Source organism: Corticium candelabrum, chromosome 10, assembly GCF_963422355.1.
Source record: "Corticium candelabrum chromosome 10, ooCorCand1.1, whole genome shotgun sequence".
Classification (NCBI taxonomy): Eukaryota; Metazoa; Porifera; class Homoscleromorpha; order Homosclerophorida; family Plakinidae; genus Corticium; species Corticium candelabrum.
The window spans coordinates 6,138,188-6,159,439 of record NC_085094.1 but is presented as its reverse complement, the minus strand read 5'-3'; the positions used below and the strand labels follow the sequence as shown (position 1 = coordinate 6,159,439).

At 42.3% G+C, this 21,252-nt stretch overlaps 5 protein-coding genes across 5 annotated transcripts; 3 read left to right on the top strand and 2 right to left on the bottom strand.

The window, feature by feature from the left end:
* The first annotated feature begins 142 nt into the window (after positions 1-142).
* LOC134185177 (uncharacterized) lies at positions 143-1,174 on the top strand. Its single transcript, XM_062652958.1, has 5 exons — positions 143-240; positions 666-699; positions 766-813; positions 886-945; positions 1,010-1,174. The coding sequence occupies exons 1-5, from the start codon at positions 152-154 to the stop codon at positions 1,088-1,090; spliced, it is 312 nt and encodes a 103-aa protein (XP_062508942.1). The 5' UTR covers positions 143-151; the 3' UTR covers positions 1,091-1,174.
* A 1,600-nt stretch (positions 1,175-2,774) lies between these two features.
* Positions 2,775-13,249, top strand: LOC134185159 (SCL-interrupting locus protein homolog). The gene is made up of 20 exons (XM_062652941.1): positions 2,775-2,843; positions 2,898-2,983; positions 3,042-3,092; positions 3,160-3,275; positions 3,654-3,716; positions 3,788-3,849; positions 3,916-3,987; positions 4,354-4,465; positions 6,105-6,237; positions 6,506-6,589; positions 6,652-6,738; positions 6,958-7,045; positions 7,192-7,248; positions 7,316-7,428; positions 7,820-8,013; positions 8,647-8,960; positions 9,048-9,438; positions 9,633-9,781; positions 12,325-12,524; positions 12,744-13,249. Exons 2-20 carry the CDS (start codon positions 2,928-2,930, stop codon positions 13,207-13,209), a joined length of 2,808 nt encoding a protein of 935 aa, XP_062508925.1. The 5' UTR covers positions 2,775-2,843; positions 2,898-2,927; the 3' UTR covers positions 13,210-13,249.
* Positions 13,250-13,345: 96 nt separating this feature from the next.
* Positions 13,346-20,337, top strand: LOC134185339 (uncharacterized). The gene is made up of 7 exons (XM_062653121.1): positions 13,346-13,814; positions 14,595-15,683; positions 17,638-18,115; positions 18,264-18,389; positions 19,119-19,419; positions 19,550-19,720; positions 19,830-20,337. The coding sequence occupies exons 1-7, from the start codon at positions 13,377-13,379 to the stop codon at positions 20,185-20,187; spliced, it is 2,961 nt and encodes a 986-aa protein (XP_062509105.1). The 5' UTR covers positions 13,346-13,376; the 3' UTR covers positions 20,188-20,337.
* Positions 16,637-17,190, bottom strand: LOC134185160 (uncharacterized). The gene has a single exon (XM_062652942.1). It carries the CDS (start codon positions 17,170-17,172, stop codon positions 16,732-16,734), a length of 441 nt encoding a protein of 146 aa, XP_062508926.1. The 5' UTR covers positions 17,173-17,190; the 3' UTR covers positions 16,637-16,731.
* A 152-nt stretch (positions 20,338-20,489) lies between the features above and the next one.
* LOC134186044 (uncharacterized) lies at positions 20,490-21,227 on the bottom strand. Its single transcript, XM_062653951.1, has one exon. It carries the CDS (start codon positions 21,158-21,160, stop codon positions 20,717-20,719), a length of 444 nt encoding a protein of 147 aa, XP_062509935.1. The 5' UTR covers positions 21,161-21,227; the 3' UTR covers positions 20,490-20,716.
* Positions 21,228-21,252: the final 25 nt, after the last annotated feature.

The window sequence follows — 21,252 nt, the reverse complement described above, 5'->3', positions numbered from 1 at the left end:
TTTTTACTTGCAGATAGCCTAGACTGTTCGTTCGGTGGTGTCGAGTGGTACTTGTCAAGCACTCTAGGGTCACCTTGCTCTGCAGGTTGGACGGCTTGCAATGCTATCGCCAACTTTCACTGCTGAAGCTATGCTTTACCAACGTCACTTCATGTCTAGCAACAAAACACATTGCGAAATAATATGTTTTACCCGGATGAGGTCGGCGAGACACGCGATGGCTTCGATCCACACGTACAGGTGAGATTAAACTGTTCGCAACTGTTTTTTGCACTTTCGTAAATCCGTAAGCTCTTTCTAGAGTATGCACGTTGTTTTAGTTAATTGTGATCGCGTGCCGAAAGCGGCACATTGTACGCCGCGTTTGAGCTCTTGAAACTGCGACAGCAGAAAGCGAATTTCGATAGAATTCCGAACGTATCGCCGCTACACTAGTACTGCTACGATTTTGCTTTGTCGCAAACAATCGCAGCATTGCAAACCACGCACTTTGTCTATAGTTACTAGACGTCTTTGTCTCGGATGCCTACATTGTGCGAGCAGTCGCTCGACTCGTAGTGACTTGAGTCCTACCTAGGTATATACACAACCACTAAACAAGCACATTAGCTTGGACATTGGTCGTACACATTGTGCCTAGACTCATTCTTTGTTTTTGCGTTTAGTAGCACGAGCACGTCGCCACCACGACAATCAAAAGTGATCAATTATATTAACACATTATGGGCACTTCAAGTAACGAATAATTGTTACTGACCGTTCTAGAACGCACTCTACAACCTACCTAGACGTCAGCAGATGTACTACGATTTGGTGCGCAAGCTTTGTTGTTCTAGATCTAGATTTGGTGTCCACATTCATCAAGTGAGACGTTTGCTAATTTAGCTGCCGTACGCGTATCAAGAAGAAGAACTCTTGCAATTTGGCATAGTGTCAACTGAAATGGTAACTCACAAATTGAGCAAGAACTAGGTATTATATTACACCATGCATTGTTGTAATGTTTTAGATGGCTTTAGACAAGAACAGTGCCACTCTTGCTAATATGGATTTGGACGTTTTTAAAAAGCTAATTGATTATAATAAGTAATGAACTGTGGCCAGGAATTTACGGTACAGTAACAGTTGTGTTGTGTTGGGTTGCGTGGGTTTGCTAGAGTAACAGTTGTGTTGAGTTGAGTTGAGTTGAGTTGGCTTCATAGACTCGTCTTGTGTGTGTGTGTGTGTGTGTGTGTGTGTGTGTGTGTGTGTGTGTGTGTGTGTGTGTGTGTGTGTGTGTGTGTGTGTGTGTGTGTGTGTGTGTGTGTGTGTGTGTGTGTGTGTGTGTGTGTGGTGTCTTCTGTGTGTGTGTGTGTGTGTGTGTGTGTGTGTGTGTGTGTGTGTGTGTATGTGTGTGTGTGTGTGTGTGTGTGTGTGTGTGTGTGTGTGTGTGTGTGTGTGTGTGTATGTGTGTGTGTGTGTGTGTGTGTGTGTGTGTGTGTGTGTGTGTGTGTGTGTGTGTGTGTGTGTGTGTGTCACTGTATGTGTGTGTGTGTGTGTGTGTATGTGTGTGTGTGTGTGTGTGTGTGCGTGCGTGCGTGTGTACACGTTTTACAGCACAAGCCTGAAGGAAGTTTGCGTGCGTAGCCACAGAGTTCTCTATATACTGACGTAAGCAGGTCTTCATTCATTTGCTACACTCAGTACACTCTAACACATCAATTTACATTTTGTCAACAAACTCTATGTAAATGAGTATGCACAAGTGATATATATGTATATAGATAACACATTTTGTGGAGTGTCAATTACATAATATTTGCAGGACTATATATATAAATATCGAATATATATAAATAAATTAGTAATATATAAATAAATAAGTAATATATAAATAAATAAGTAATATATAAATAAATTAGTAATATATAAATAAATAAGTAATAAATAAATAAATTAGTAATAAATAAATAAATTAGTAATAAATAAATAAATTAGTAATAAATAAATAAATTAGTAATAAATAAATAAATTAGTAATAGATAAATTAGTAATAAATAAATAAATGAGTAATAAATAAATTAATTAATAATAAATAGATAAATTAGTAATAAATAGATAAATTAGTAATAAATAAATAAATTAGTAATAACTAAACAAATTAGTAATAAATATATACAATTACATGATTACGTTTCCTTGTAAAATTTACGTAATTGTTGATTAAATAATAATGCCATTTAATTAATTAAGTTAAATTTTTGAATTAGTAAGTGTAAACAAAAATGTTGACAACTTGTTCTGATACTGTCAAAGTCTGCTCTTCACTGTTTGCCAATTCTTTTATTGCAAAGCGCCTGCAAGTTGTACCCTAACAGCACTCATGATCACTGATTGGCAAGTGGCACTTCAGCTGGAAACTAACACATTGAATTGGGATTCTTCAGTCAAACTTTTTCTCTTACGTAGTAACGGTTTTTCTCTATTGAGCTGCTAGTGTTACAAATTTTTTTATGTACATTCTAACTGCTACTTTACAAAAACGATGAAAGCTAATTCCAATGCTCTTGATGCCGTTCTTGAAAGAGAAAGAAGCCAAACATTGATTAATTAATTAATTAATTAATTAATTAATTAGGATAATCAACTGTTAATCAGGCATGCGCACAAAGTTAGTGTAGAAGTTCGAAAACACGGAATTACAGTAACGCAAGTTGCCGACAGAGTCTCGCAGCGATTCCCGGATCTACACTGTTTTTCTATGCACACGCGCACGCGCATGCGTATTCTAGACACTTTCCTACAGCGCGGGCTGCTCAATAATTTTAAAAGGTCCAAGCTTAGTTAGCAGTTGATGACGACAGGTGATTGCTCCTTCTCTAAACTAGTAGTTGCCACAATGTCTAACTTGCCTGTAGATTCTACTAGGACTCCATTAGGACACAAACATGCAGCAAGGAATAATGTCAACTCTTGCCTTCCCAGCCACTCGGTCGGTTCTATGGTAAACGCAGAAATTTCTAATTTAGTCGAGGCGGCGTCTCTAACTTCCTTTTTCACAGGGACGACACCTCAAAGGGCGAGACAGTGCGATTGCATTTGACTGCGCAGAGGTAAAGCAAATTTGAAATTGACTGTCATGTTTTACCTGAAATATACTAGTGTATTGATGTTTTGTAGACCGTTGGCGTTGACAATCTTTGGAAGGACGCTTTCTTTAGCTGAGAGGCACGCTTGTCGATCGAGAAGTGTGCCGTTTTATGGTTTTCTTATTGGACACTCGTTGGTGTCTTCAGGTGATTGCAGTTACGCATTCATGATTGTATGAAGGTTGAAGTGTGAAGCTACAATGAAGTCGAGGGAATGACATGTACGCACACACACACGTACACACCACACACACACACACACACACACACACACACACACACACACACACACGGTGACACACACACACACACACACACACACACACACACACACACACACACACACGGTGACACACACACACACACACACACACACACACACACACACACACACACACACACACACACACGGTGACACACACACACACACACACACACACACACACACACACACACACACACATTGATGCATACGCTGTCTACAAAGCTTTAATTTTTAGTATGCAGTGGATTGTATTTGTATAGAAGACAACAGCCTCGTTATTGCCATAGATCGTTTTGACCCTGGTAAACTACTCAAAGAGTGTGGTACGTGTGATGGTCTTACCGTTTGATATCTACTGATCGTAGGTCTAATCTACACTGTTTGAATTGATTAGGAGATCAGACGAGGAAGTTGCCAACTGCTGTTGTTCCAGGAGATTATGTAGTGCCAGTTACGGTCTGTTAGAGCGTTTATATAATAAGCAATAGACTGCAATGGAAAAATTGATTACTGTGGTGTCAGATGTGGAAGGAGAGAGTGAATGACCGATTGGTAATGGTGTTTACTGGGTTTCAGTACAAGGAAGCAATTCAGGTGTAGTCACACACACGCACACAGTGACACACACATACACACACAGTGACACACACACACACACACACACACACACACACACACACACACACACACACACACACACACACACAGTGACACACACACACACACACCACACACACACACACACACACACACACACACACACACCAGATACTTACTTATTTATCTGTCTACTCATGTCTTTGTGTGTCTTTATTATGTATGTGTATGTGTGCGTGTTTATCTGTCTGTCTGTGTGTCTACATTTGCTCATTTGTTTGTCTGTTGCTTTAGTTGAATATGCTAAGTAATCTATTGATATTAATTTTGCTTTCATAATTATGGTAGTTTGTTTATTTCTAGATGCTACACGAGAACTGCTACGGTGGTTTATCGTTGAATCTCTCTGACACGTTTGCTATCCGCTGCTCGTGTACAATGTCTGCTAGAGAATCTAAAGAGCTAGAATTATGCGGTACGATTAATGTCCTAAAATAGTTTCATTAATTTAATTAATTAAATATATATTATTAATTAATTAATTAACATTTACAGTGTCTGTTTGTTGTGAGTTGTGGAGTGTTCTTGTCTGTGTTTATGTCTCTAACTCTGAACATTTTTTCAAACTGCAATAGAGACATAATACATGCACATTCAATTTTTAATTAATTAATTATTAATTTTTTATTTAATTATAATTTTAAAATTATTTAAAATTAATTTATAAATAAAATTAAATAAATAATTAATTAGCATGTCCATGAGCTCAGATGGCACATACAGATTGGTCTACAAGTCGATGTCAGTTATCTGAGGATATTTAGAGTTCGAAGCAGTGCAGGGTCTCAAAGTGTTCGAATAAGTGACATCTTACTACCGTATTTCTTCGAATAATAGCCGCAGCCTCTATTTATAACAAAGTTACGGAACTGTGGCTTGTATTCGAGGGCGGCCTCTATTTTCAAGTTTCTACTTCACATCGTGACACATTGGTACTTGAACGTCATTTCTTTCTGTTGTCATAATTGGACACTTGAAGGTGCCAACCGTCACAGGTTTACCTGTAAATGCCAAGACTATTCAGTGTACAACAAATCGTCTCATCTCTAAGTTGTCCCTGGGCAACCATACGTTAAATTTTTAGTTGCCCTGTTATTGCTATGGTGCTATAGTTGATTTACGAAAACATGTGTATTTACAGACAGGCAAAATACAGGTAAGAAACAGACAGACAGACAGACAGTGCACATAAAATATTTTACTTTTTATCACATGTGTTAGCATTGATGTATTAACTAAGTTACTTTGATGTATAAAAAGTGCATTGACAGACAGACAGAAAAGTAGACAGGCAGGCAGATAGACAGACAGGCAGACAGACAGATAGACAGACAGACAGAAAAGTAGACAGGTATGCAGACAGATAGACAGACAGACAACTGAGTGAAGATCAGACGAGCTCAAGAATTACTGGACGACTCGATTCTCAGTTGTGATGCAGCAATGCAATGCTTTTAGTAGTTGTTCCTGGGCAACCATAGTTTGCCGTTTCAGTTGCCCTGACATATTTTTGGTTGTCCCGGGCACCCGGACAACCAATTTGTCATACACTGTATTACGTTATCTACATTCTAGACACACATGCGCTGAGAATCACGTGGAAAGTACCATGGTATTGCTGTAGTGTGTGTTGTGTTGATGAAAATATTGATATATGAGTGCGCGTAATGGGATGAGATTGATGCGGAAGCATCAAAGGCATGTGATATGGGCGTAGCCAGTAACTTCCAGACGAGTGCCGTCTCCTTGATTTTTAACAAGTTCCTTTAACTGCGGCTTCTATTCGAAGAAATACGCAACGGCATATCTTTGTGACAAATAGGAATGAAAAATAGTGCAATTTACTACAACAGGAGAATGTAATTTCATTACAGAGTGACACGTGTTGTCTATGATGAGTGTAAAACGATGTAGTCATGTTGATGCAGGTAACGTGTGTCACTATATGATGAAAACAAGTTAGTATGTAGACGAGACAGGCATGTTGATCGACATCCAACTAAACCACCAATAGTAAAGAACTCATGTCGACATTGCTGTTGTTTGTTTCGCAGCTGAAGTTGTTTTACTCGAAGACGCTTTTCAAGCAACGCCGGTCTCATCCATTCCTGTCATCCAGACTGCACTAGCAAGGGCTCTGACAAGTCCAACCGGCCTTACACAAATCAACGGATTGCCAAAATGCGGGTAATCGTATTGCACATTTGTATTGCATGTGTTTCACACACACACACACACACACACACACACACACACACACACACACACACACACACACACACACACACACACACACACACACACACACACACAGTGACACACACACACACACACACACACACACACACACACACACACACACACACACAGTCACACACACACACACACACACACACACACACACACACACACACACACACACACACACACACACACTGTATTTGTGGACTTGTAGATACATGACTATGGATCAGACGCGGAAACTGCTTCTGTTGCTTCAGACGGATCCTAAGGCATCGAGTCTGCCGTTGGTCGGAGTGTGAGTTGTTCTGTTGTGAATTGGTAACTTCTGGAAGTTAAGTGGTGTTTGCTCTGTTGTAGCTGGATGACTGGTGTTGATGATGTCACTCATCCGGTTGTGTGGTCTGCATGCACACACTTTATACACAACATGAACCTCGCTGAACGGTCAGTGAGCAAACAGTTGGAATAACCGGTTATGTGGACACACACACACACACACACACACACACACACACACACACACACACATTTAGTCTATGGTGACGCGTGGCTATGATGGTAGTTCTTTGACAGACAAACGTACTTACTCTTGTAATCAATCAGTGTTTTTCTGAAGAGATTAATTGTCATTGAGAGTTTGTATATGTAACAGTTGTGTTTTAGGGTGCTGACTACTGCTGGAAAATTTCTGTTGGCGTTGTATCCTCAATCTAATCCAAGCAAATTGGAATTTTGGAGCTGTGGATTGATGGTAAATTATTAAGTTTGTTTGTTTGTTTGTGTTTTGTGCGTGTGTATGTGTGTGTGTGTGTGTGTGTGTGTGTGTGTGTGTGTGTGTGTGTGTGTACGCACATGTGTACTTTATGTTTGAATTTCAGTTTTTATTTGTTTATATAGACAGATAGTCCTTTTGTCAGTCTTCACAGTTGCTGTGAGAGAGTACATCTGGATGACGTACGCAGTCTCTATAGAATACAGCACATTACACATCTACACTCTCACGTACTACTCTTTGTGTTAGGCCGTTGATGAACCCTTTCTATTTGAGTTGATTCCAAGCATTGAAGGTCAACACGTTAAACTTTTCACAGACACATTAACTGGACTCCAGTTACACCATTCAGTGTCGTCAAGGTCAGGTTGGCAACAATTAGCAGTATACATCCAGACACAGAAATTTTGATATTAATTAAGTATTCAAACTTTTCTGTGGGCTCCTTTGATTGCAGTTCATTTCGTCGTGTTTTGCTACTGTACCATAAAGTATTGTGACATTTTTAGAGACAAGCAGAGGCAACCTACTGTTTTACTTGTCTTTGTTAGTACTACCACAAGAAAGTCCTACAATTGCTTATTCATCGAGTAATGAACCTGTCTATTTCACATCTAACACTTACATCTAAGCGACATTCTAGTATTCACAATTTATGTATATGCAACATTGCGCACACGTGATTGTGCTAAACACGCCTTAAACGAGATTGCATGAGAGATATTCTCTATTTGATATTTCACCTTCTTGCAGCAATGAGCGAAATTCTGTCACTTATGAGAGTTTGCCGCGGCCTCAACCTTGTCAACCAATTATGCTGTCAAACAATACGCCTGCTCTGTCCAGAATCTGTGACCTGTCTCTGTGCACTGAAGAGGAGGCAGAAGTCAAACAACAACAGCAGCAGCAACAACAACAGCAGCAGCAACAACAGCAGCAGCAAACAGGTTAATTAACTTATAGTTATATAGTGGTATATATATATATATATATATATATATATATATATATATATATATATATATATAGTCACTGATCACTTGGGACCCTCATGTGCTCATGTGCAGACTAGTGCACGCTAGCCCTGATAACACTGCTTTAGTATCAGTGAACGTTACGCGTACTGTACCTGTCTAACACTACCGTACAGTACATTAACTATACTTTCCGAGTGCAAGGATACCACACAACTTCAAGAAATCAGAGACTGGTGAATACTCTAAAACGGACCACGCCATTTGCCAGCTGCTTTGCTTTCGAGTTTTGAGTATGCCTGGCTACGCGTCTGGTTATACATACTTTGGTATTTTATAGACTGGATTGTATGAATTCATTATCAATTTGAACTGTGGAGCATGATTATTAGGTGTATCTCTCTTTGTGTTTGCACTTGTTTGTTCTGTTATGTGTGTCTCTTGTCTCGTCTCAATTTATGTGTGGCGGCCATGCCTACTACTGTAGCATGTGTTTTGTATCATCATATTCTAAGATTTGTTTGAGATTTATTGCAATGTTACATGACCTGTCATTGTGTCATTAAGCTCTACGTTTAGATTCACGGCATTGTATTCTGATTGTAGCTCTTGAGAGTGGTGCACTCCCGGTTAGGTTGGCACTTCAATCTGTCAGCTGTGAAAACAAGTCTGACCGTACATCTTCTCCAGTCGAAATGACCAAACAGCCAACACCTACAAGTAACACTCCATCATCTGAAGAGAAAGAGAACCAATCGGTCAACATGAGCACGAAATCCATAGCATCAAATCGTGTGTTTGTAAAACGTACCACCGATGATTCTGCAGGCTCTTGTGATGAGGATAACCCTCAATCCAGTTTGGTTGCTTGTCAGCTGTTGAAGCGGCAAGAAGAGCAGTTAAAACAAATGCAGTTACAGGTGAGTGCTAATTGCCACTTATAATATTTAACATGTACTCGGTGTTTGTGTGTACGTTGTATGTAATAGTTGTTTGGTTGTTTACAGATTGAGATGCTGTTGAGCGCTCAAAACGGCTCCACTATACACAATCATTCACATCAACCAGCACACTCAGAGCAGCTAAACAACACTCAAAGACATTCTGCTGTCTCTACTATGCCTGGAAAGACATCTGTCAGCACTAACACTGGAAAGAGCTTACTGTGGCATCCAAATCAATCATCGGATGACACAACAGAGCACCGCGAGTGCGTTGATTCGGTGGATAACAGTTTGGTGGAAGAGCTGAGTCCATTGTCTAGCTGTATATCCATTCATCAGGAAGGGGAAAGAACACACAGCATTACGTCGTCGGTACACGCAGTTGACCTGCAGAGTTTCAATGGCGATGCTACAGAAATGATGTCAAGCTCAGCGACGAGAGACAAAGTACCAGGTGAGAGTCTGAGAGGTCAGCGTAGTCGATTGAAGTTGCAGTGAGTCTATCACAATTTACAGTGCAAATATCAAAGATACTAATGTGCAAGACGTAGATAGTGAATCATAGAGTTTGTGTATATGAGATGCATTGCTGTATGTATTTGGCTGTGTGTGTTGCTGCATGATGCAAGTGTGTATTGTGTTGTTAAGGTTCACTAAGCCAACTCAGCAGTCCGGCGTTTGGCGAGAGTGCCAGTCAGGCTTCGTTTGTGTCTGATTCTCGGACAGAGCCACTGGATGAGGGAAACGACAACCCAAGTGGAGACGACACCACAGAGGACGTGTTTCACAACATGCTGGTCAGGATCTGAATTATTAAACACACACACACACACACCCTTGCCCTTGAGAGCCGTCCATTGAAGCATCAATGATAACGGTGTCCCCGAAAGGGCAATAACCAGAAAAAAGGTAATAAGTGACTGTCACTGTGTTGTCACAGAACAGAAACGAGAATGTCGTGTTTGATCTCTCTGTCTGCGGAAAGATCTCTCACACAGGCAGCTATAGATTGTTTCTTTTTGGTTAGCATTAGAGCAGTATGCTGTTGAGTTTGTAGACTTGCTATGGCTGTAATTGACAGACAACCATTGACCAGAGTCTTCCACTTAGCTCTATCTTGAGCGAGGGTGTACCAATTTGCCTAGAACACATTCATGTTTTTCAAGTCATTTCACACTGTATCCCTCCACCTCCTTTTAGCGCAATGACACGGCCTTTTAGAGGGTAGCTCTCCAAAGAGAATTGGCTTAGGAGCACGAGTGGAGTCCATACGGGCAACATTCCCTAGCCAACGTAACTGATGGGACATTAAAACATCAGAAATTCGTTACTCATGTCAAACTTTGATGATAGCTGTCTTGATGTAATAAGATCCTGCCACTGTTGTCTGTTGACACCAAGAATGGTCCGAATACATCGATTATGAAATGAATCTAGACGTCTGATATTGTTAGACTTGGCTGCCCTGCGGCATATAACAAAGTGGGTGGAATGACAGCTTGATAAACAGTTAGTTTGTAGCTATTGAGGAATGTTTGTTCTTGAAGACTGGCTGTAAGTATTGAAAGGCTATTGATGTAAGTATTCAAAGGCTATAGAAGCATTGGCAACGTGGAATGACACTTCTTCCTGTAAGCCATATGCTGTAATGCAACTACCCAAGCTCTAAACCAGAAGTTGTGTTCAATCAATTAGTTATAACAGTATTTTATTCCTGACTTCCGGTGTATTTTTGTTTTAATTTTGGTGTATGTCCTGTTTACTTCTGGTGTATTTCCTGTTAGCTTTCGGTCTGAGATGGTACATCCGGCCAAATATCCGGTTGGGCGTGGCACTTTCATCTCCACTCAGTGGTACTTTGGCTCAGATTGGCTGGTTATTATGTAACCTTTTGTGCCCCGCCCAGTGGGCAGTACCTTGTCATCGATTGGTTGATGATTACGTAACACTTTTCTGTCTATATATACGCTTGCTTGGTGCCTATTTGTCACTCTTTTTGATTGTCATTTCTATATGGAACCGTTTGATTTCTGTGGTTTCCAGCTGTTAAGTCATCCGAGGATACTTGACGTCGACTACTCAGCCTTTAATGTTTCTGTCAATGACGACCTTTTCCCTCCTCCAGCAATTGTGCGGCCAGACTGTCGTACTTGCTAATCCTAAGATTCGCAAGTGCGACAGATCTGAATACGGAGAGTGCAATTTTGAGCCACTGGTGCTTGCCAACCACCAGATGATTCTTGAAACTTCATCAAGGTCTGGCCTCAAGGAAGAAGTATGCATGTTCTTTACGGCCAAAGGGCACATGGTGGTACCATCTGATCAAGATAAGCAATACTTGACACAAGGATGTCTGAAGTTGGTACCAACACAATTGTTTGTTGAGTGCCTACTGCATCTGCACATCTCTTTTGCGGGCCACAAACTTTGGGCAGAAGGAGAACGTGGAAAGATTTGTTACATTCAAGCGCAACATTATGAGCTGTACCGCGGAACAGAGTGGGTACCCACCCAACTTCTGGGACATTTCATTCTCCACTAAGGTACTGTATGTTTTTACAATTTGCTGTTGAAAACCGACATCATCTGCCTCCTACGTCAGCCTTGACCGGTACATCCTTTTACGTCGTTGGACGATCGACCCGCCCGAGTTTCAACCATGGCGGCAGCATCACTACAAAGTTTCTAACATGGAAGGTGTTAGATCGATAAGAGTGTACAACCTGTTGTTCCACCTTCTGAGGCTGGTACATCATTTGATTTCTCCAGAGTGCCTATCTAAGAGTGAGGAGGTCAGCTTCGGCTGACGAGGTATGGAGAAGTTCTCGTTTGGCTACTTACCAACAAGTAAAACTCTTGAGGCTCAAGGGTGGAGTCGAGAATCCTTGCGAAGACTTTTGACGCCGCCCTGGAGCAGTTCCAGATACTGGAGCCCTTCGATATTGCCACGTACTTGTATCCATCTACTATGCGCTTGTGTGCTTTATCTGTGGACAAATATTTTTGTATTTGGATTTGGTAGGAAAGAGGCTTCGGTTGGCCAAAGAAATCTTGAAGCAAGGGTTAGTTAGTACCGAGATAGACAAAGTTATTAACCATCTCAATAGAGCCACCATCAATAACAACAACGCACGCACGCACACACACACACACACACACACACACACATTGAATAGTCAATACAATCATTGGTGGTGAAAAGACGTCCCTTGTGGCAGTCAGACAAGCTTTTTAATTTTTAGTCTAACTTATTGTTAGATGTACAGTGAGACAAGAACCGTCCGGGTTCGTGTCTAACCATATGTCTACTCTATTCAGTTGCCCAACATTCTCTTTATAGGATCGAATTCAGGTCTTCCTGAAGGAGCAGCACTGTCCTGTGCAACAAGAACAACTCTCTTCACAGGCATCTGTATGTCACGAACGTCAATCGTGTCATAGAAATCCCGATGCTTCAAACAAGTCGACACTCTGCAGTGGAGTTGGTATGGACAAAGATGCGGTCATGAAGGTTTTGTTTGGAAATCCGAAGAAACAACAGTGAGAGCCTTCTTCGTTTGTCTGGCTGGTTGGCTGGCTGTCTGTCTGTCTGTCTGTCTGTCTGTCTGTCTGTCTGTCTTTCAGTCTGGCTGGCTGGCTGGCTGTCTGTCAGTCTGTCTGTGTAGGACACAATGTGCTGCTGACTTCATGTTGTCAACTGGATGCCTCTTACAAATTCATTTTTTTAGATTGCTTGACTGTTGTATGTCGTATGTTTAGAATAGCACTTCCGCATCGTTCTGGAATTCCAGTCATCAGCGGACATCCTCAGATCAACTACATGTCGCTGTCGGTCAGTGAGATGATGGACGAAACGTTTGACGTTTCTGACGTGATTGCTTTACAATATCTCACAAACGTATCGCGTCCAGACTTGATGCATGTCGTCGGCAATCAGCATTTGAATGTGACCGAGTTGATGAAACTGGCATCTCTAGATCATCGACAGACATCTGTTCACATGGATGGTTCAGACTCATTCTATGATCGTCATTTATCGCTGGCGTCGCGCCAGTACTTGCAGAGGCACAATCTTATGCCTCCAAACGAAGAGAACTACACGACAGAAAGAGGGGCTACTGCCTGTCAGCATTCTGTTGGTGACAACACAGACAAGACAACAAGCGAACGAAGTGAACATGTGTTGGACATTCAGAGGCTGAAAAATCTTCCGAAATTGTTTTAATTACTAGGTATAACGAGAAAAATATAATCAATGCAATGCATGACTATTATGTGAGGGTGGTTTAGAGCGCGCTAGTCCTCGATCCGCTGTGTAGAGCGCGCTAGTGCTCGATCTGTTTGATGTCAATCGATCGCCCCTAGCAACGTCGACAGCTTCTTGGTCACATCATGTCATCAGAGGATCGCTTTGCTAGGCTTCAAGAGCGCTATAAAGCTTTGTCTGCACGTCTTCTAGGTGACAACACAACAAACTCCGACCATCAGCGGAGGTCCCAAACCAAGACTGCGAGGCCAAAATCATCACTTGACGTGCACGGTAGAGCAAGTAGGAGCGAGGATGAGCACAATAGACGCCTTAAACTGATTCACAATCACATGTGGCAACATCGCCAGGAAGGACGTGATATGAAGAGAGCTGAAGTTGAAATGAAGAAGACGCAGACGCAGTTGAAGAAGACGATCCAGTGTTTGGAGAAGGAGGCCGAAAAGAAGAAGAGGGAAGAGGACTTTGCGTTCCATACGAAGCAGCTCGCGCTGGCGAAGTATGAACAGCAAGATTTGCGTAGTAGGAAGGCTGCTACAGAGGCGAAAATTCGTGCAACAAAGGTATTGTGTTTTGTTGCTTTTATCTGTTTGTAGTTTGTGTGTGTGTGTGTGTGTGTGTGTGTGTGTGTGTGTGTGTGTGTGTGTGTGTGTGTGTGTGTGTGTGTGTGTGTGTGTGTGTGTGTGTGTGTGTGTGTGTGTGTGTGTTCCCGGATGTTTGATGGCGGTGCATGTATTTCGATGAGCTCCGTGTTGCCAATGCTTGCCTCTCATGACTCCATCAATTACGTCCTGGATGCATCCCGCGAGGCTTGATGTCTGCTGGTTGTTCCCAACTTTGGTCCATCAGCATGAACTCGGTTTCATGAGAGTGAGTGTACGGTCTGCACAACCGGGCTTTCACTGAAATCTCTTGGTGTGCAAAATTTCTCTACATAACGTCTCGGTTTATCTGCTCCAGTTGGATCATTGCTTCAATTTTGGATGATCTGGTTTCTTGCACGCATTCTTTAGAAGAGGTGACTTGTGTGAAAAGACAACAACCTCTTCAAGGTGTAAGAAAACACACAGGCGCCTTGAAAGGTTTACATGATTCTAGAGAAGTGGCTAGTACAGGTAGCATCAGGTAATAAGTGTGTGTGTGTGTGTGTGTGTGTGTGTGTGTGTGTGTGTGTGTGTGTGTGTGTGTGTGTGCGTGCATGTATTTGACTCAATGACTGTTTGTTTTGTGTGATACATGTACAACATATTTATATTTTCACACTTTGAAGCTTTCACATAGTGAAAAAATATTTTATTATTAATTTAGTTAGTCAGTCTTCACAGTAATTTATTACAATCTAGGATGCACATAGAGAGCGGAATTTGGAATCACAGAAACACTCAAAGGCTCAGGAACACGATGAATTTGTCTACCAGACTCTCTGTCAATCCCTTGACGTGAAACAAGCAGAGGTGCAACGTTTGACTAAAGAATTTGAGGAAAAAATACGTCGCAAAGAAGAGGAACAATTTGAACTTCAAAAACGTCTTGCAGACGTAGCAATCAGTGTGAACATGGAAGCTAGTAAGAGACGACAGCAAGTTGCTGACGAAACACGTCAGCGATCAAAACAAGTTATGAAAGAACTACAAGAGAAGGCAGACAAAGATGAAGCTCTAGACAAAGAGAGAAAGAGAGTCGCGTTAGCAGAAGCTCAAAATGAGAACAATAAGCGAAAACTAGCAAAGGAACTGAGACGGCAACGAGAATTACTTACAACGCAAGTGCGAGAGACTGCACGCCAGCTGTCCGGTGTCCAGACCTTAATGCAGAAGAATACTGATATGCAGTTGCGTGTGCAAGAGGCAAGTGACCATGTAAACGCTGAGCAACAGCTAAGGCAGAGTGAAGAGAAGGTACAAATGGTGGACGCAAAGCATCAATCTCTAGTAAAAGCAAAACAACGCGAAAGCCAAACACGGAATTTGAAAGAGCAATTTGAGTGGGAAAAACGAATGACAGAGCGACAGATTGAAGTAAAACGTAAAGAACACGAAGACAAGATGAAACACTTGACAAGAGTTGTTCAGAAACAGGAGGATCTAGAGAGAGCTCTGTATGAAAGAGTCCGCGAGGCAGAGCTAGCCAGACGTAAGCAAGATGACATTATAAGCCAACTACAAGCCGATTTGGACACTAAGAAACGAGAGAATGCAAGACAACTGAAAGAACTGGCAGTACAGACACAGAAGGTTGAAGAGGACATGAAGCAGCGTATCATCAGGGAAACTGCCGAGTTAAGCAAAGCGATCAATGAGAAACAGGAGGGACTGAAGATGCTCACACAGTCGCGCTTTCGAACGCAGGAGGAGAGATACATGCTGGAGGAGGAGAAGAGAGAACACGAACGAGTTAAACGAATAGAAATGCTCACACTTGTTCAGCAGACACATCAATGAAAGGTATTTATTAGCATCACTTAATTAAATTATGATATCAGTCACACTTGATCTTACTGATACATTTGCTTATTGCACTTTTGATGTAAGCATGACTGTCATCTCCTCTAGTGTCACTGCACTACCTACTTTAGTAGCATGTGTTGTGTATTTCTTTATTGACTTTGCTATCAGGCCTAACTTTGTACCATCTATACGTTGTGTGTAGAATGATATATATATATATATATATATATATATATATATATGAGATTATCATATGGACTGTTAGTACTCACACACGACTTTGTTTGCACATAAAATTAGGAGATTAAAGTAGTAGGCAGTGTATGCATCAGTGTGTGTGTGTGTGTGTGTGTGTGTGTGTGTGTGTGTGTGTGTGTGTGTGTGTGTGTGTGTGTGTGTTTGTCTGTCTGTCTGTCTGTCAATCACATATATTTGAACTTTTATCTATGATACATTTTGCAATGCAGGGTACTATGTACTGTCTAACTACTAGTAGTGTTCATCAACTAAACTAAGCTAAAATTGAAACTCGTGTAAAACAAAATTAGTACTACACTTAAAAACTACATTGTACAAGCAAAGCCTCCAGTACCAGCTAGTGGCTGAAGTACTGGGTGGCAAAGAGGTCACATCTGTTGTCTTCAGACAGTGAAGATAGCTTTTTAGAGATGACTCTAGCATTGCACTTCTGGAGCTGAATAGAAAACCGTTTGGACCAGAAGTCGATAAACTCCACAGCGTTCGGTCGTCCCACTTTGTCTGATGACTTCTTTGGTAATTTGCACAGGAGTTTCCACCCATCAATCCCCAAGCTCCAAAATGCTCCATTACCTGTGTGTGTGTGTGGTGTGTGTGTGTGTGTGTGTGTGTGTGTGTTTAGTTCAGGGATCCAAGTACAGCGCCTGCAAACACCACATGGCAGGTTCTATGATACAATACTGTATACTCAGTTATAATATATTAGAACTAGACAAATAAATCTTTGCTACAATAATAAAAAAACTCAACAAAAATACACAACAAATCAACTCAACTAGGTTTCATCTTCTTCCTTTTCCTGTTCGGTACCTACTGATACACCAGAATCCTCAGAGTTCGCTTCAACTTTGTCTCCACCATACAACTGTAGAGTCTCCACTATCCGTTCCAATGCTGCTCTGCTGCTCAGGATGCAGTCAAAGTGTCTTGCCTTCTCTTTCAAAGCCACTGCGGCTGCCTCGCGTTCTTTTAGGTCTAACACTAGTCGCTTTACGGTTGCCTCGGAAGACGCTAGTTTCTCGCGCAAATCAGTGAGTTCTTTCTCCCTTTCTTCTATGGTTCCGACGACTGTTCTCAGTTTCTGTAGTTCTTCGTCTTTCGACACGATTTCTGACGCCTGTTGCTTTCCAAGCTCTTCGAGTTCGATAATTCGAGAAAACATGCGCTGCAAATGGTCGTTCGCCTCTTTGACGTGAACTTTAGGGACAGAATCCATTTTGGGCAGTCGCTAATATCCCGGATAAAAAGTGATTTGGTATATCCGGGACTTATAATTATTCGCACCTAGCTTAGTCTCGCGTAGCCAGACCTTCGCTAACTACTTCCACGGTCTGGCTACGCGAGACGACACCTGGTTAGAGTAAAATGCGCGCATGCACTACTAACATAAATCATGGAAACCAAAGGGAACATAGTCCCTAAATAATTGTCCTGCCTTCCTTTATTACGGTAATTGTTGGTAAACGAGAGTAATAGTTCAAGAACTCCTTTGTGCAATCGCTTAGCTATTAGTCTCGCGTAGCCAGACCCATTTCCGCCGCGTCACGGCTAAATGGGCTACTGTACTATTGAAGTCTTGGCACACTATTTTTGGACCACACCTTAGCGCGCTTTAGACTGGACCACTTGAAATTATTATTCCAGGCCTCAGACCAGAATCAGGTGATGGGCGTGTTTACATATAAACACACCCCTTCATATTCCCAATCGTTTCGAGACGTTCACTATGCCGGTAGGAAGAAGCGGCTGGCCTGACGACGTCGGAATTCTAGCACTCGAAGTCTACTTCCCCTTCACATGTGTCTCCCATACGGCTCTAGAAGAGCACGACGGCGTCAGCAAGGGCAAGTACACAGCTGGTCTCGGTCAGACGAACATGGGCTTCTGTACGGATCTCGAGGACATCAACTCACTAGCCATGACAGTCGTACACAATCTGATGGAGAAGAACGACGTCAAACCGGAGGAAGTCGGACGCTTGGAGGTCGGAACGGAGACGATTATCGACAAGTCGAAGTCTGTCAAGAGTGTGGTGATGCAGCTCTTCGCGGAGAGCGGGAATACGGGCGTCGAGGGCATCGATACAACGAACGCGTGCTATGGAGGAACGTCGGCGTTTTTCAACGCTGTTGCGTGGGTGGAGAGCTCGGCATGGGACGGTGAGAGGTCGACGTGTGTTGCGCGTACGTACGTACGTGTGTGTGTGTGTGTGTGTGTGTGTGTGTGTGTGTGTGTGTGTGTGTGTGTGTGTGTGTGTGTGTGTGTGTGTGTTGATTGTTGTGTGTACAAGAGTTTCGGTCGTTTTAGGACGCTATGCGATCGTTGTGGCGGCCGACATTGCTGTCTATGCGTCAGGAAACGCGAGACCGACGGGTGGAGCTGGCGCTGTGGCAATGCTGATTGGAGCTAACGCTCCTCTGGTACTGGAAAGAGGTGAGTGACAAGCTGGTGTCACCGAGGGTTCCTCTCCCGGGTAGTACAGTACTGTACATATCTTCAGGAGGTACAAATGCTATCAAACTTGTATAGTCACGTGACTGAATGGTGTGGTGTTGTTCGCTTGTCTGCTCTTAGTAGGTTCTGTTGCTCCTGACGTGGTAGCGTTATGACTTAATTTAAGATAGAGTATAGCACAACACAATAAAAGGCAACGCACTCACTAAAAAAACACAACTAATGAACCCAGTCAAGCCACACCGGCCCCTACCCAGTCATCACTGCCGAGTTCTGGTATATCCTAACAAGTGCGCTAGTTATCTTAATTAGACGTTGAAAAATTCACTCAATTATGAAAATTTTGCACAAGTGCACACAAACAATGGAAAAGATTATTTGACGATAGCAACACCCGAATGTCTCTGTCTAATTGTAAGGTGGAGCCTCTGGCGGTGCTACTCAGAGTTTCCGGTGGCGCTGACATGATTCTTGGTGCTTTAATCAAAGCATCCAAGGGCACTGACTTTGGTACAGCTGAGACTGGACCTCAAACTCACAAGTACCTTATGCTGCATGATGTTCTTTGCCATGCTTGTTGAGGGAAATGTATTGTTTACGAGTGCACCTTCAGGGCCAGTTATTGAACTCTTGGTGTACAGTACATACAGTTTAATTAACATTAGTCGATGTTGATTGTTTTGCGTTTGATTGTTGATGCTTTTGTAGGTCTACGTGGGACACACATGGATCACGTGTACGACTTCTATAAACCCGACTTATCGTCTGCATATCCTGTAGTCGATGGCCATCTGTCCATTCGTTGCTATTTGTCGTCTCTCGATACATGCTACAAACGTTATCGAGCGAAAGCGTCGGATAAGCATTTCACGTTGGACGATATCGACTTTGTCGTGTTTCACTCGCCGTTCACAAAGCTGGTGCAGAAGTCAGTAGCTCGTCTTGTTCTCAATGATTTCTTGAGCGACCCGGAACCAGACGGGCACTACCCTCAGCTGTCAAGCCTGAAGTAAGTTAAAAAATTAAATTCTATGGGATGATAGGAAGGCATGATGAGTAATGTAGTTTGTGAGTGATAGCTGTGAGTATGCATTGCTCGTAGATATATTGATCTTGTACTTGTGTTTGTACATTGTTAGGGGTCGCACACTTGAAGATACTATATTGGACAAAGACGTTGAGAAACTGTCGGTGAAAGCCAGCCAGGCGACGTTTGATGCTAAAACAAAACCGAGCACTTTGCTTGGAACACACGTCGGGAACATGTATACTGCGTCGCTGTATGGCGGTCTTGTGGGACTTCTAGCAATGTGAGTTTCTATTGTGTTTGTACAGGGTAGTTTGGAAATTCTATATGATCTGGTTGTGTTATGTCTATACGTTTATTTTTGTTGTAATAATGCTACTTGTCTGTTGCAGCTCGAGTCCTAGTGACCTGGTTGGTCGACGTGTGGCTCTCTTTTCGTATGGATCTGGTCTAGCATCGTCGTTGTACTCATTACGTGTTACATCTGACTTAGCTCGTGCTACCAAACTTGTTGAAAGCCAGGCTCACGTACCTGGTTCATTGAAGCGGCGGCTAACTGTCAAACCCGCCGAGTTTGAACGTATTATGAAGGTTTGTGAAGAAACACATCATCTAGCACCATACACACCGGCTGGGAATCCCGAATGGTTATTTCCTGGTACATACTATCTTGTTGGTATTGATGAGAAACATCGAAGACAATATGCAAGAAAAGGGACAGTTAGCAATGTGTTCAAAAACGGTCAATAGTCAGTCTAGTATGTTTTGGTTCTGTAGGAGGACTACACCGCATGTATGTAGCAGTCAATGTACTCAGATATTTATGTATTGTGTAGCTACGTAGATCTGATGTTATTTATGTACGTACTATACATGAATTATGGTGGCCTGTACCAAAGGTACCCTGATGTCAGGTGGACTTTAGTCTCGAGAATGTTGAAGGCGGGGTTAAGGTCTGGCTACGCGCGACTAGTTCCTGCCTACCCCAGCTATAGTTTTCAATTCCATTTCTTTTCATGAACAAAGATTTAAGCCCTAGGACTGTGCCATCCTCGTCATTTGGATAAGGGCCCAGTATGTATTGTAAGCTACTGTACTGTTTGACGACACATTGAAACTGAGTATGTGTACACCTCTATTCTAGTGCTAGGGGCTGCCTGCTAGAGTCAAACAACATGGTGCATCCAAGCGCTAACAGATATGTAATAGACCTCAACTACAATAAGTGGAATGAAAAGATAGAGGAACCTCTTTGAAGTCAACGACGCGGGTACTCAGGCTATTCTTCATGGTGTCCGTCTGACGGAACAACTGCTTCATCACAACGTCTGGGAACTGTAGCAACAACGTTGTGAAATTCAGTTTCTCCGCTGTGTAATTCATCTTTGACGCTAGAGCTGCTGCCACGATCCTCTTCTGCTGGCAATAGCAATACTACCGTTTCTGTCTCCGTTTCTTCAATTTTCCGACGTTTTGGACAAGGACTACCCTTCAATCTCACTCCTACAGATTCATCGCTTTTTGTAGTGTCTCCATTTGTCTTTTCTTTCTCCTTCTCATTCCTTGTCTTATGAATAATCGGCTTTTCTAGAACATCATCCGTGCTGCATGAGGAGGACGCCACTTCCTCGATAGTCTCTTCAATACATTGCTCCAAAACGTAGTTGATAGCACCAGGAACGCACTGATCTTGAGTTGTTGTCTTGTCCATCAGAGCGGCCATTTGAGTGAAGAAGTCAACTAAGAAAACGGCGTTCAGTCACCGGCATTCTCACCCGAATGACTCAACTTTCGCGCAATCATTAATTCTCACGT

Bases quoted from the DNA above. Each gene is read 5' to 3' on its own strand.
- LOC134185177 (XM_062652958.1), top strand. From the start codon at position 152: ATGTCTAGCAACAAAACACATTGCGAAATAATATGTTTTACCCGGATG. The intron at 241-665 runs GTGAGATTAAAC...TTTTGCGTTTAG, and splicing joins GCTTCGATCCACACGTACAG to TAGCACGAGCACGTCGCCAC. The intron at 946-1,009 runs GTAACTCACAAA...GTAATGTTTTAG, and splicing joins GCATAGTGTCAACTGAAATG to ATGGCTTTAGACAAGAACAG.
- LOC134185159 (XM_062652941.1), top strand. From the start codon at position 2,928: ATGCAGCAAGGAATAATGTCAACTCTTGCCTTCCCAGCCACTCGGTCG. The intron at 3,850-3,915 runs GTCTGTTAGAGC...CTGTGGTGTCAG, and splicing joins ATTATGTAGTGCCAGTTACG to ATGTGGAAGGAGAGAGTGAA. The intron at 8,014-8,646 runs GTTAATTAACTT...TTCTGATTGTAG, and splicing joins ACAACAGCAGCAGCAAACAG to CTCTTGAGAGTGGTGCACTC.
- LOC134185339 (XM_062653121.1), top strand. From the start codon at position 13,377: ATGTCATCAGAGGATCGCTTTGCTAGGCTTCAAGAGCGCTATAAAGCT. The intron at 18,116-18,263 runs GTGAGAGGTCGA...CGGTCGTTTTAG, and splicing joins GGAGAGCTCGGCATGGGACG to GACGCTATGCGATCGTTGTG. The intron at 19,420-19,549 runs GTAAGTTAAAAA...GTACATTGTTAG, and splicing joins CCTCAGCTGTCAAGCCTGAA to GGGTCGCACACTTGAAGATA.
- LOC134185160 (XM_062652942.1), bottom strand. From the start codon at position 17,172: ATGGATTCTGTCCCTAAAGTTCACGTCAAAGAGGCGAACGACCATTTG.
- LOC134186044 (XM_062653951.1), bottom strand. From the start codon at position 21,160: ATGGCCGCTCTGATGGACAAGACAACAACTCAAGATCAGTGCGTTCCT.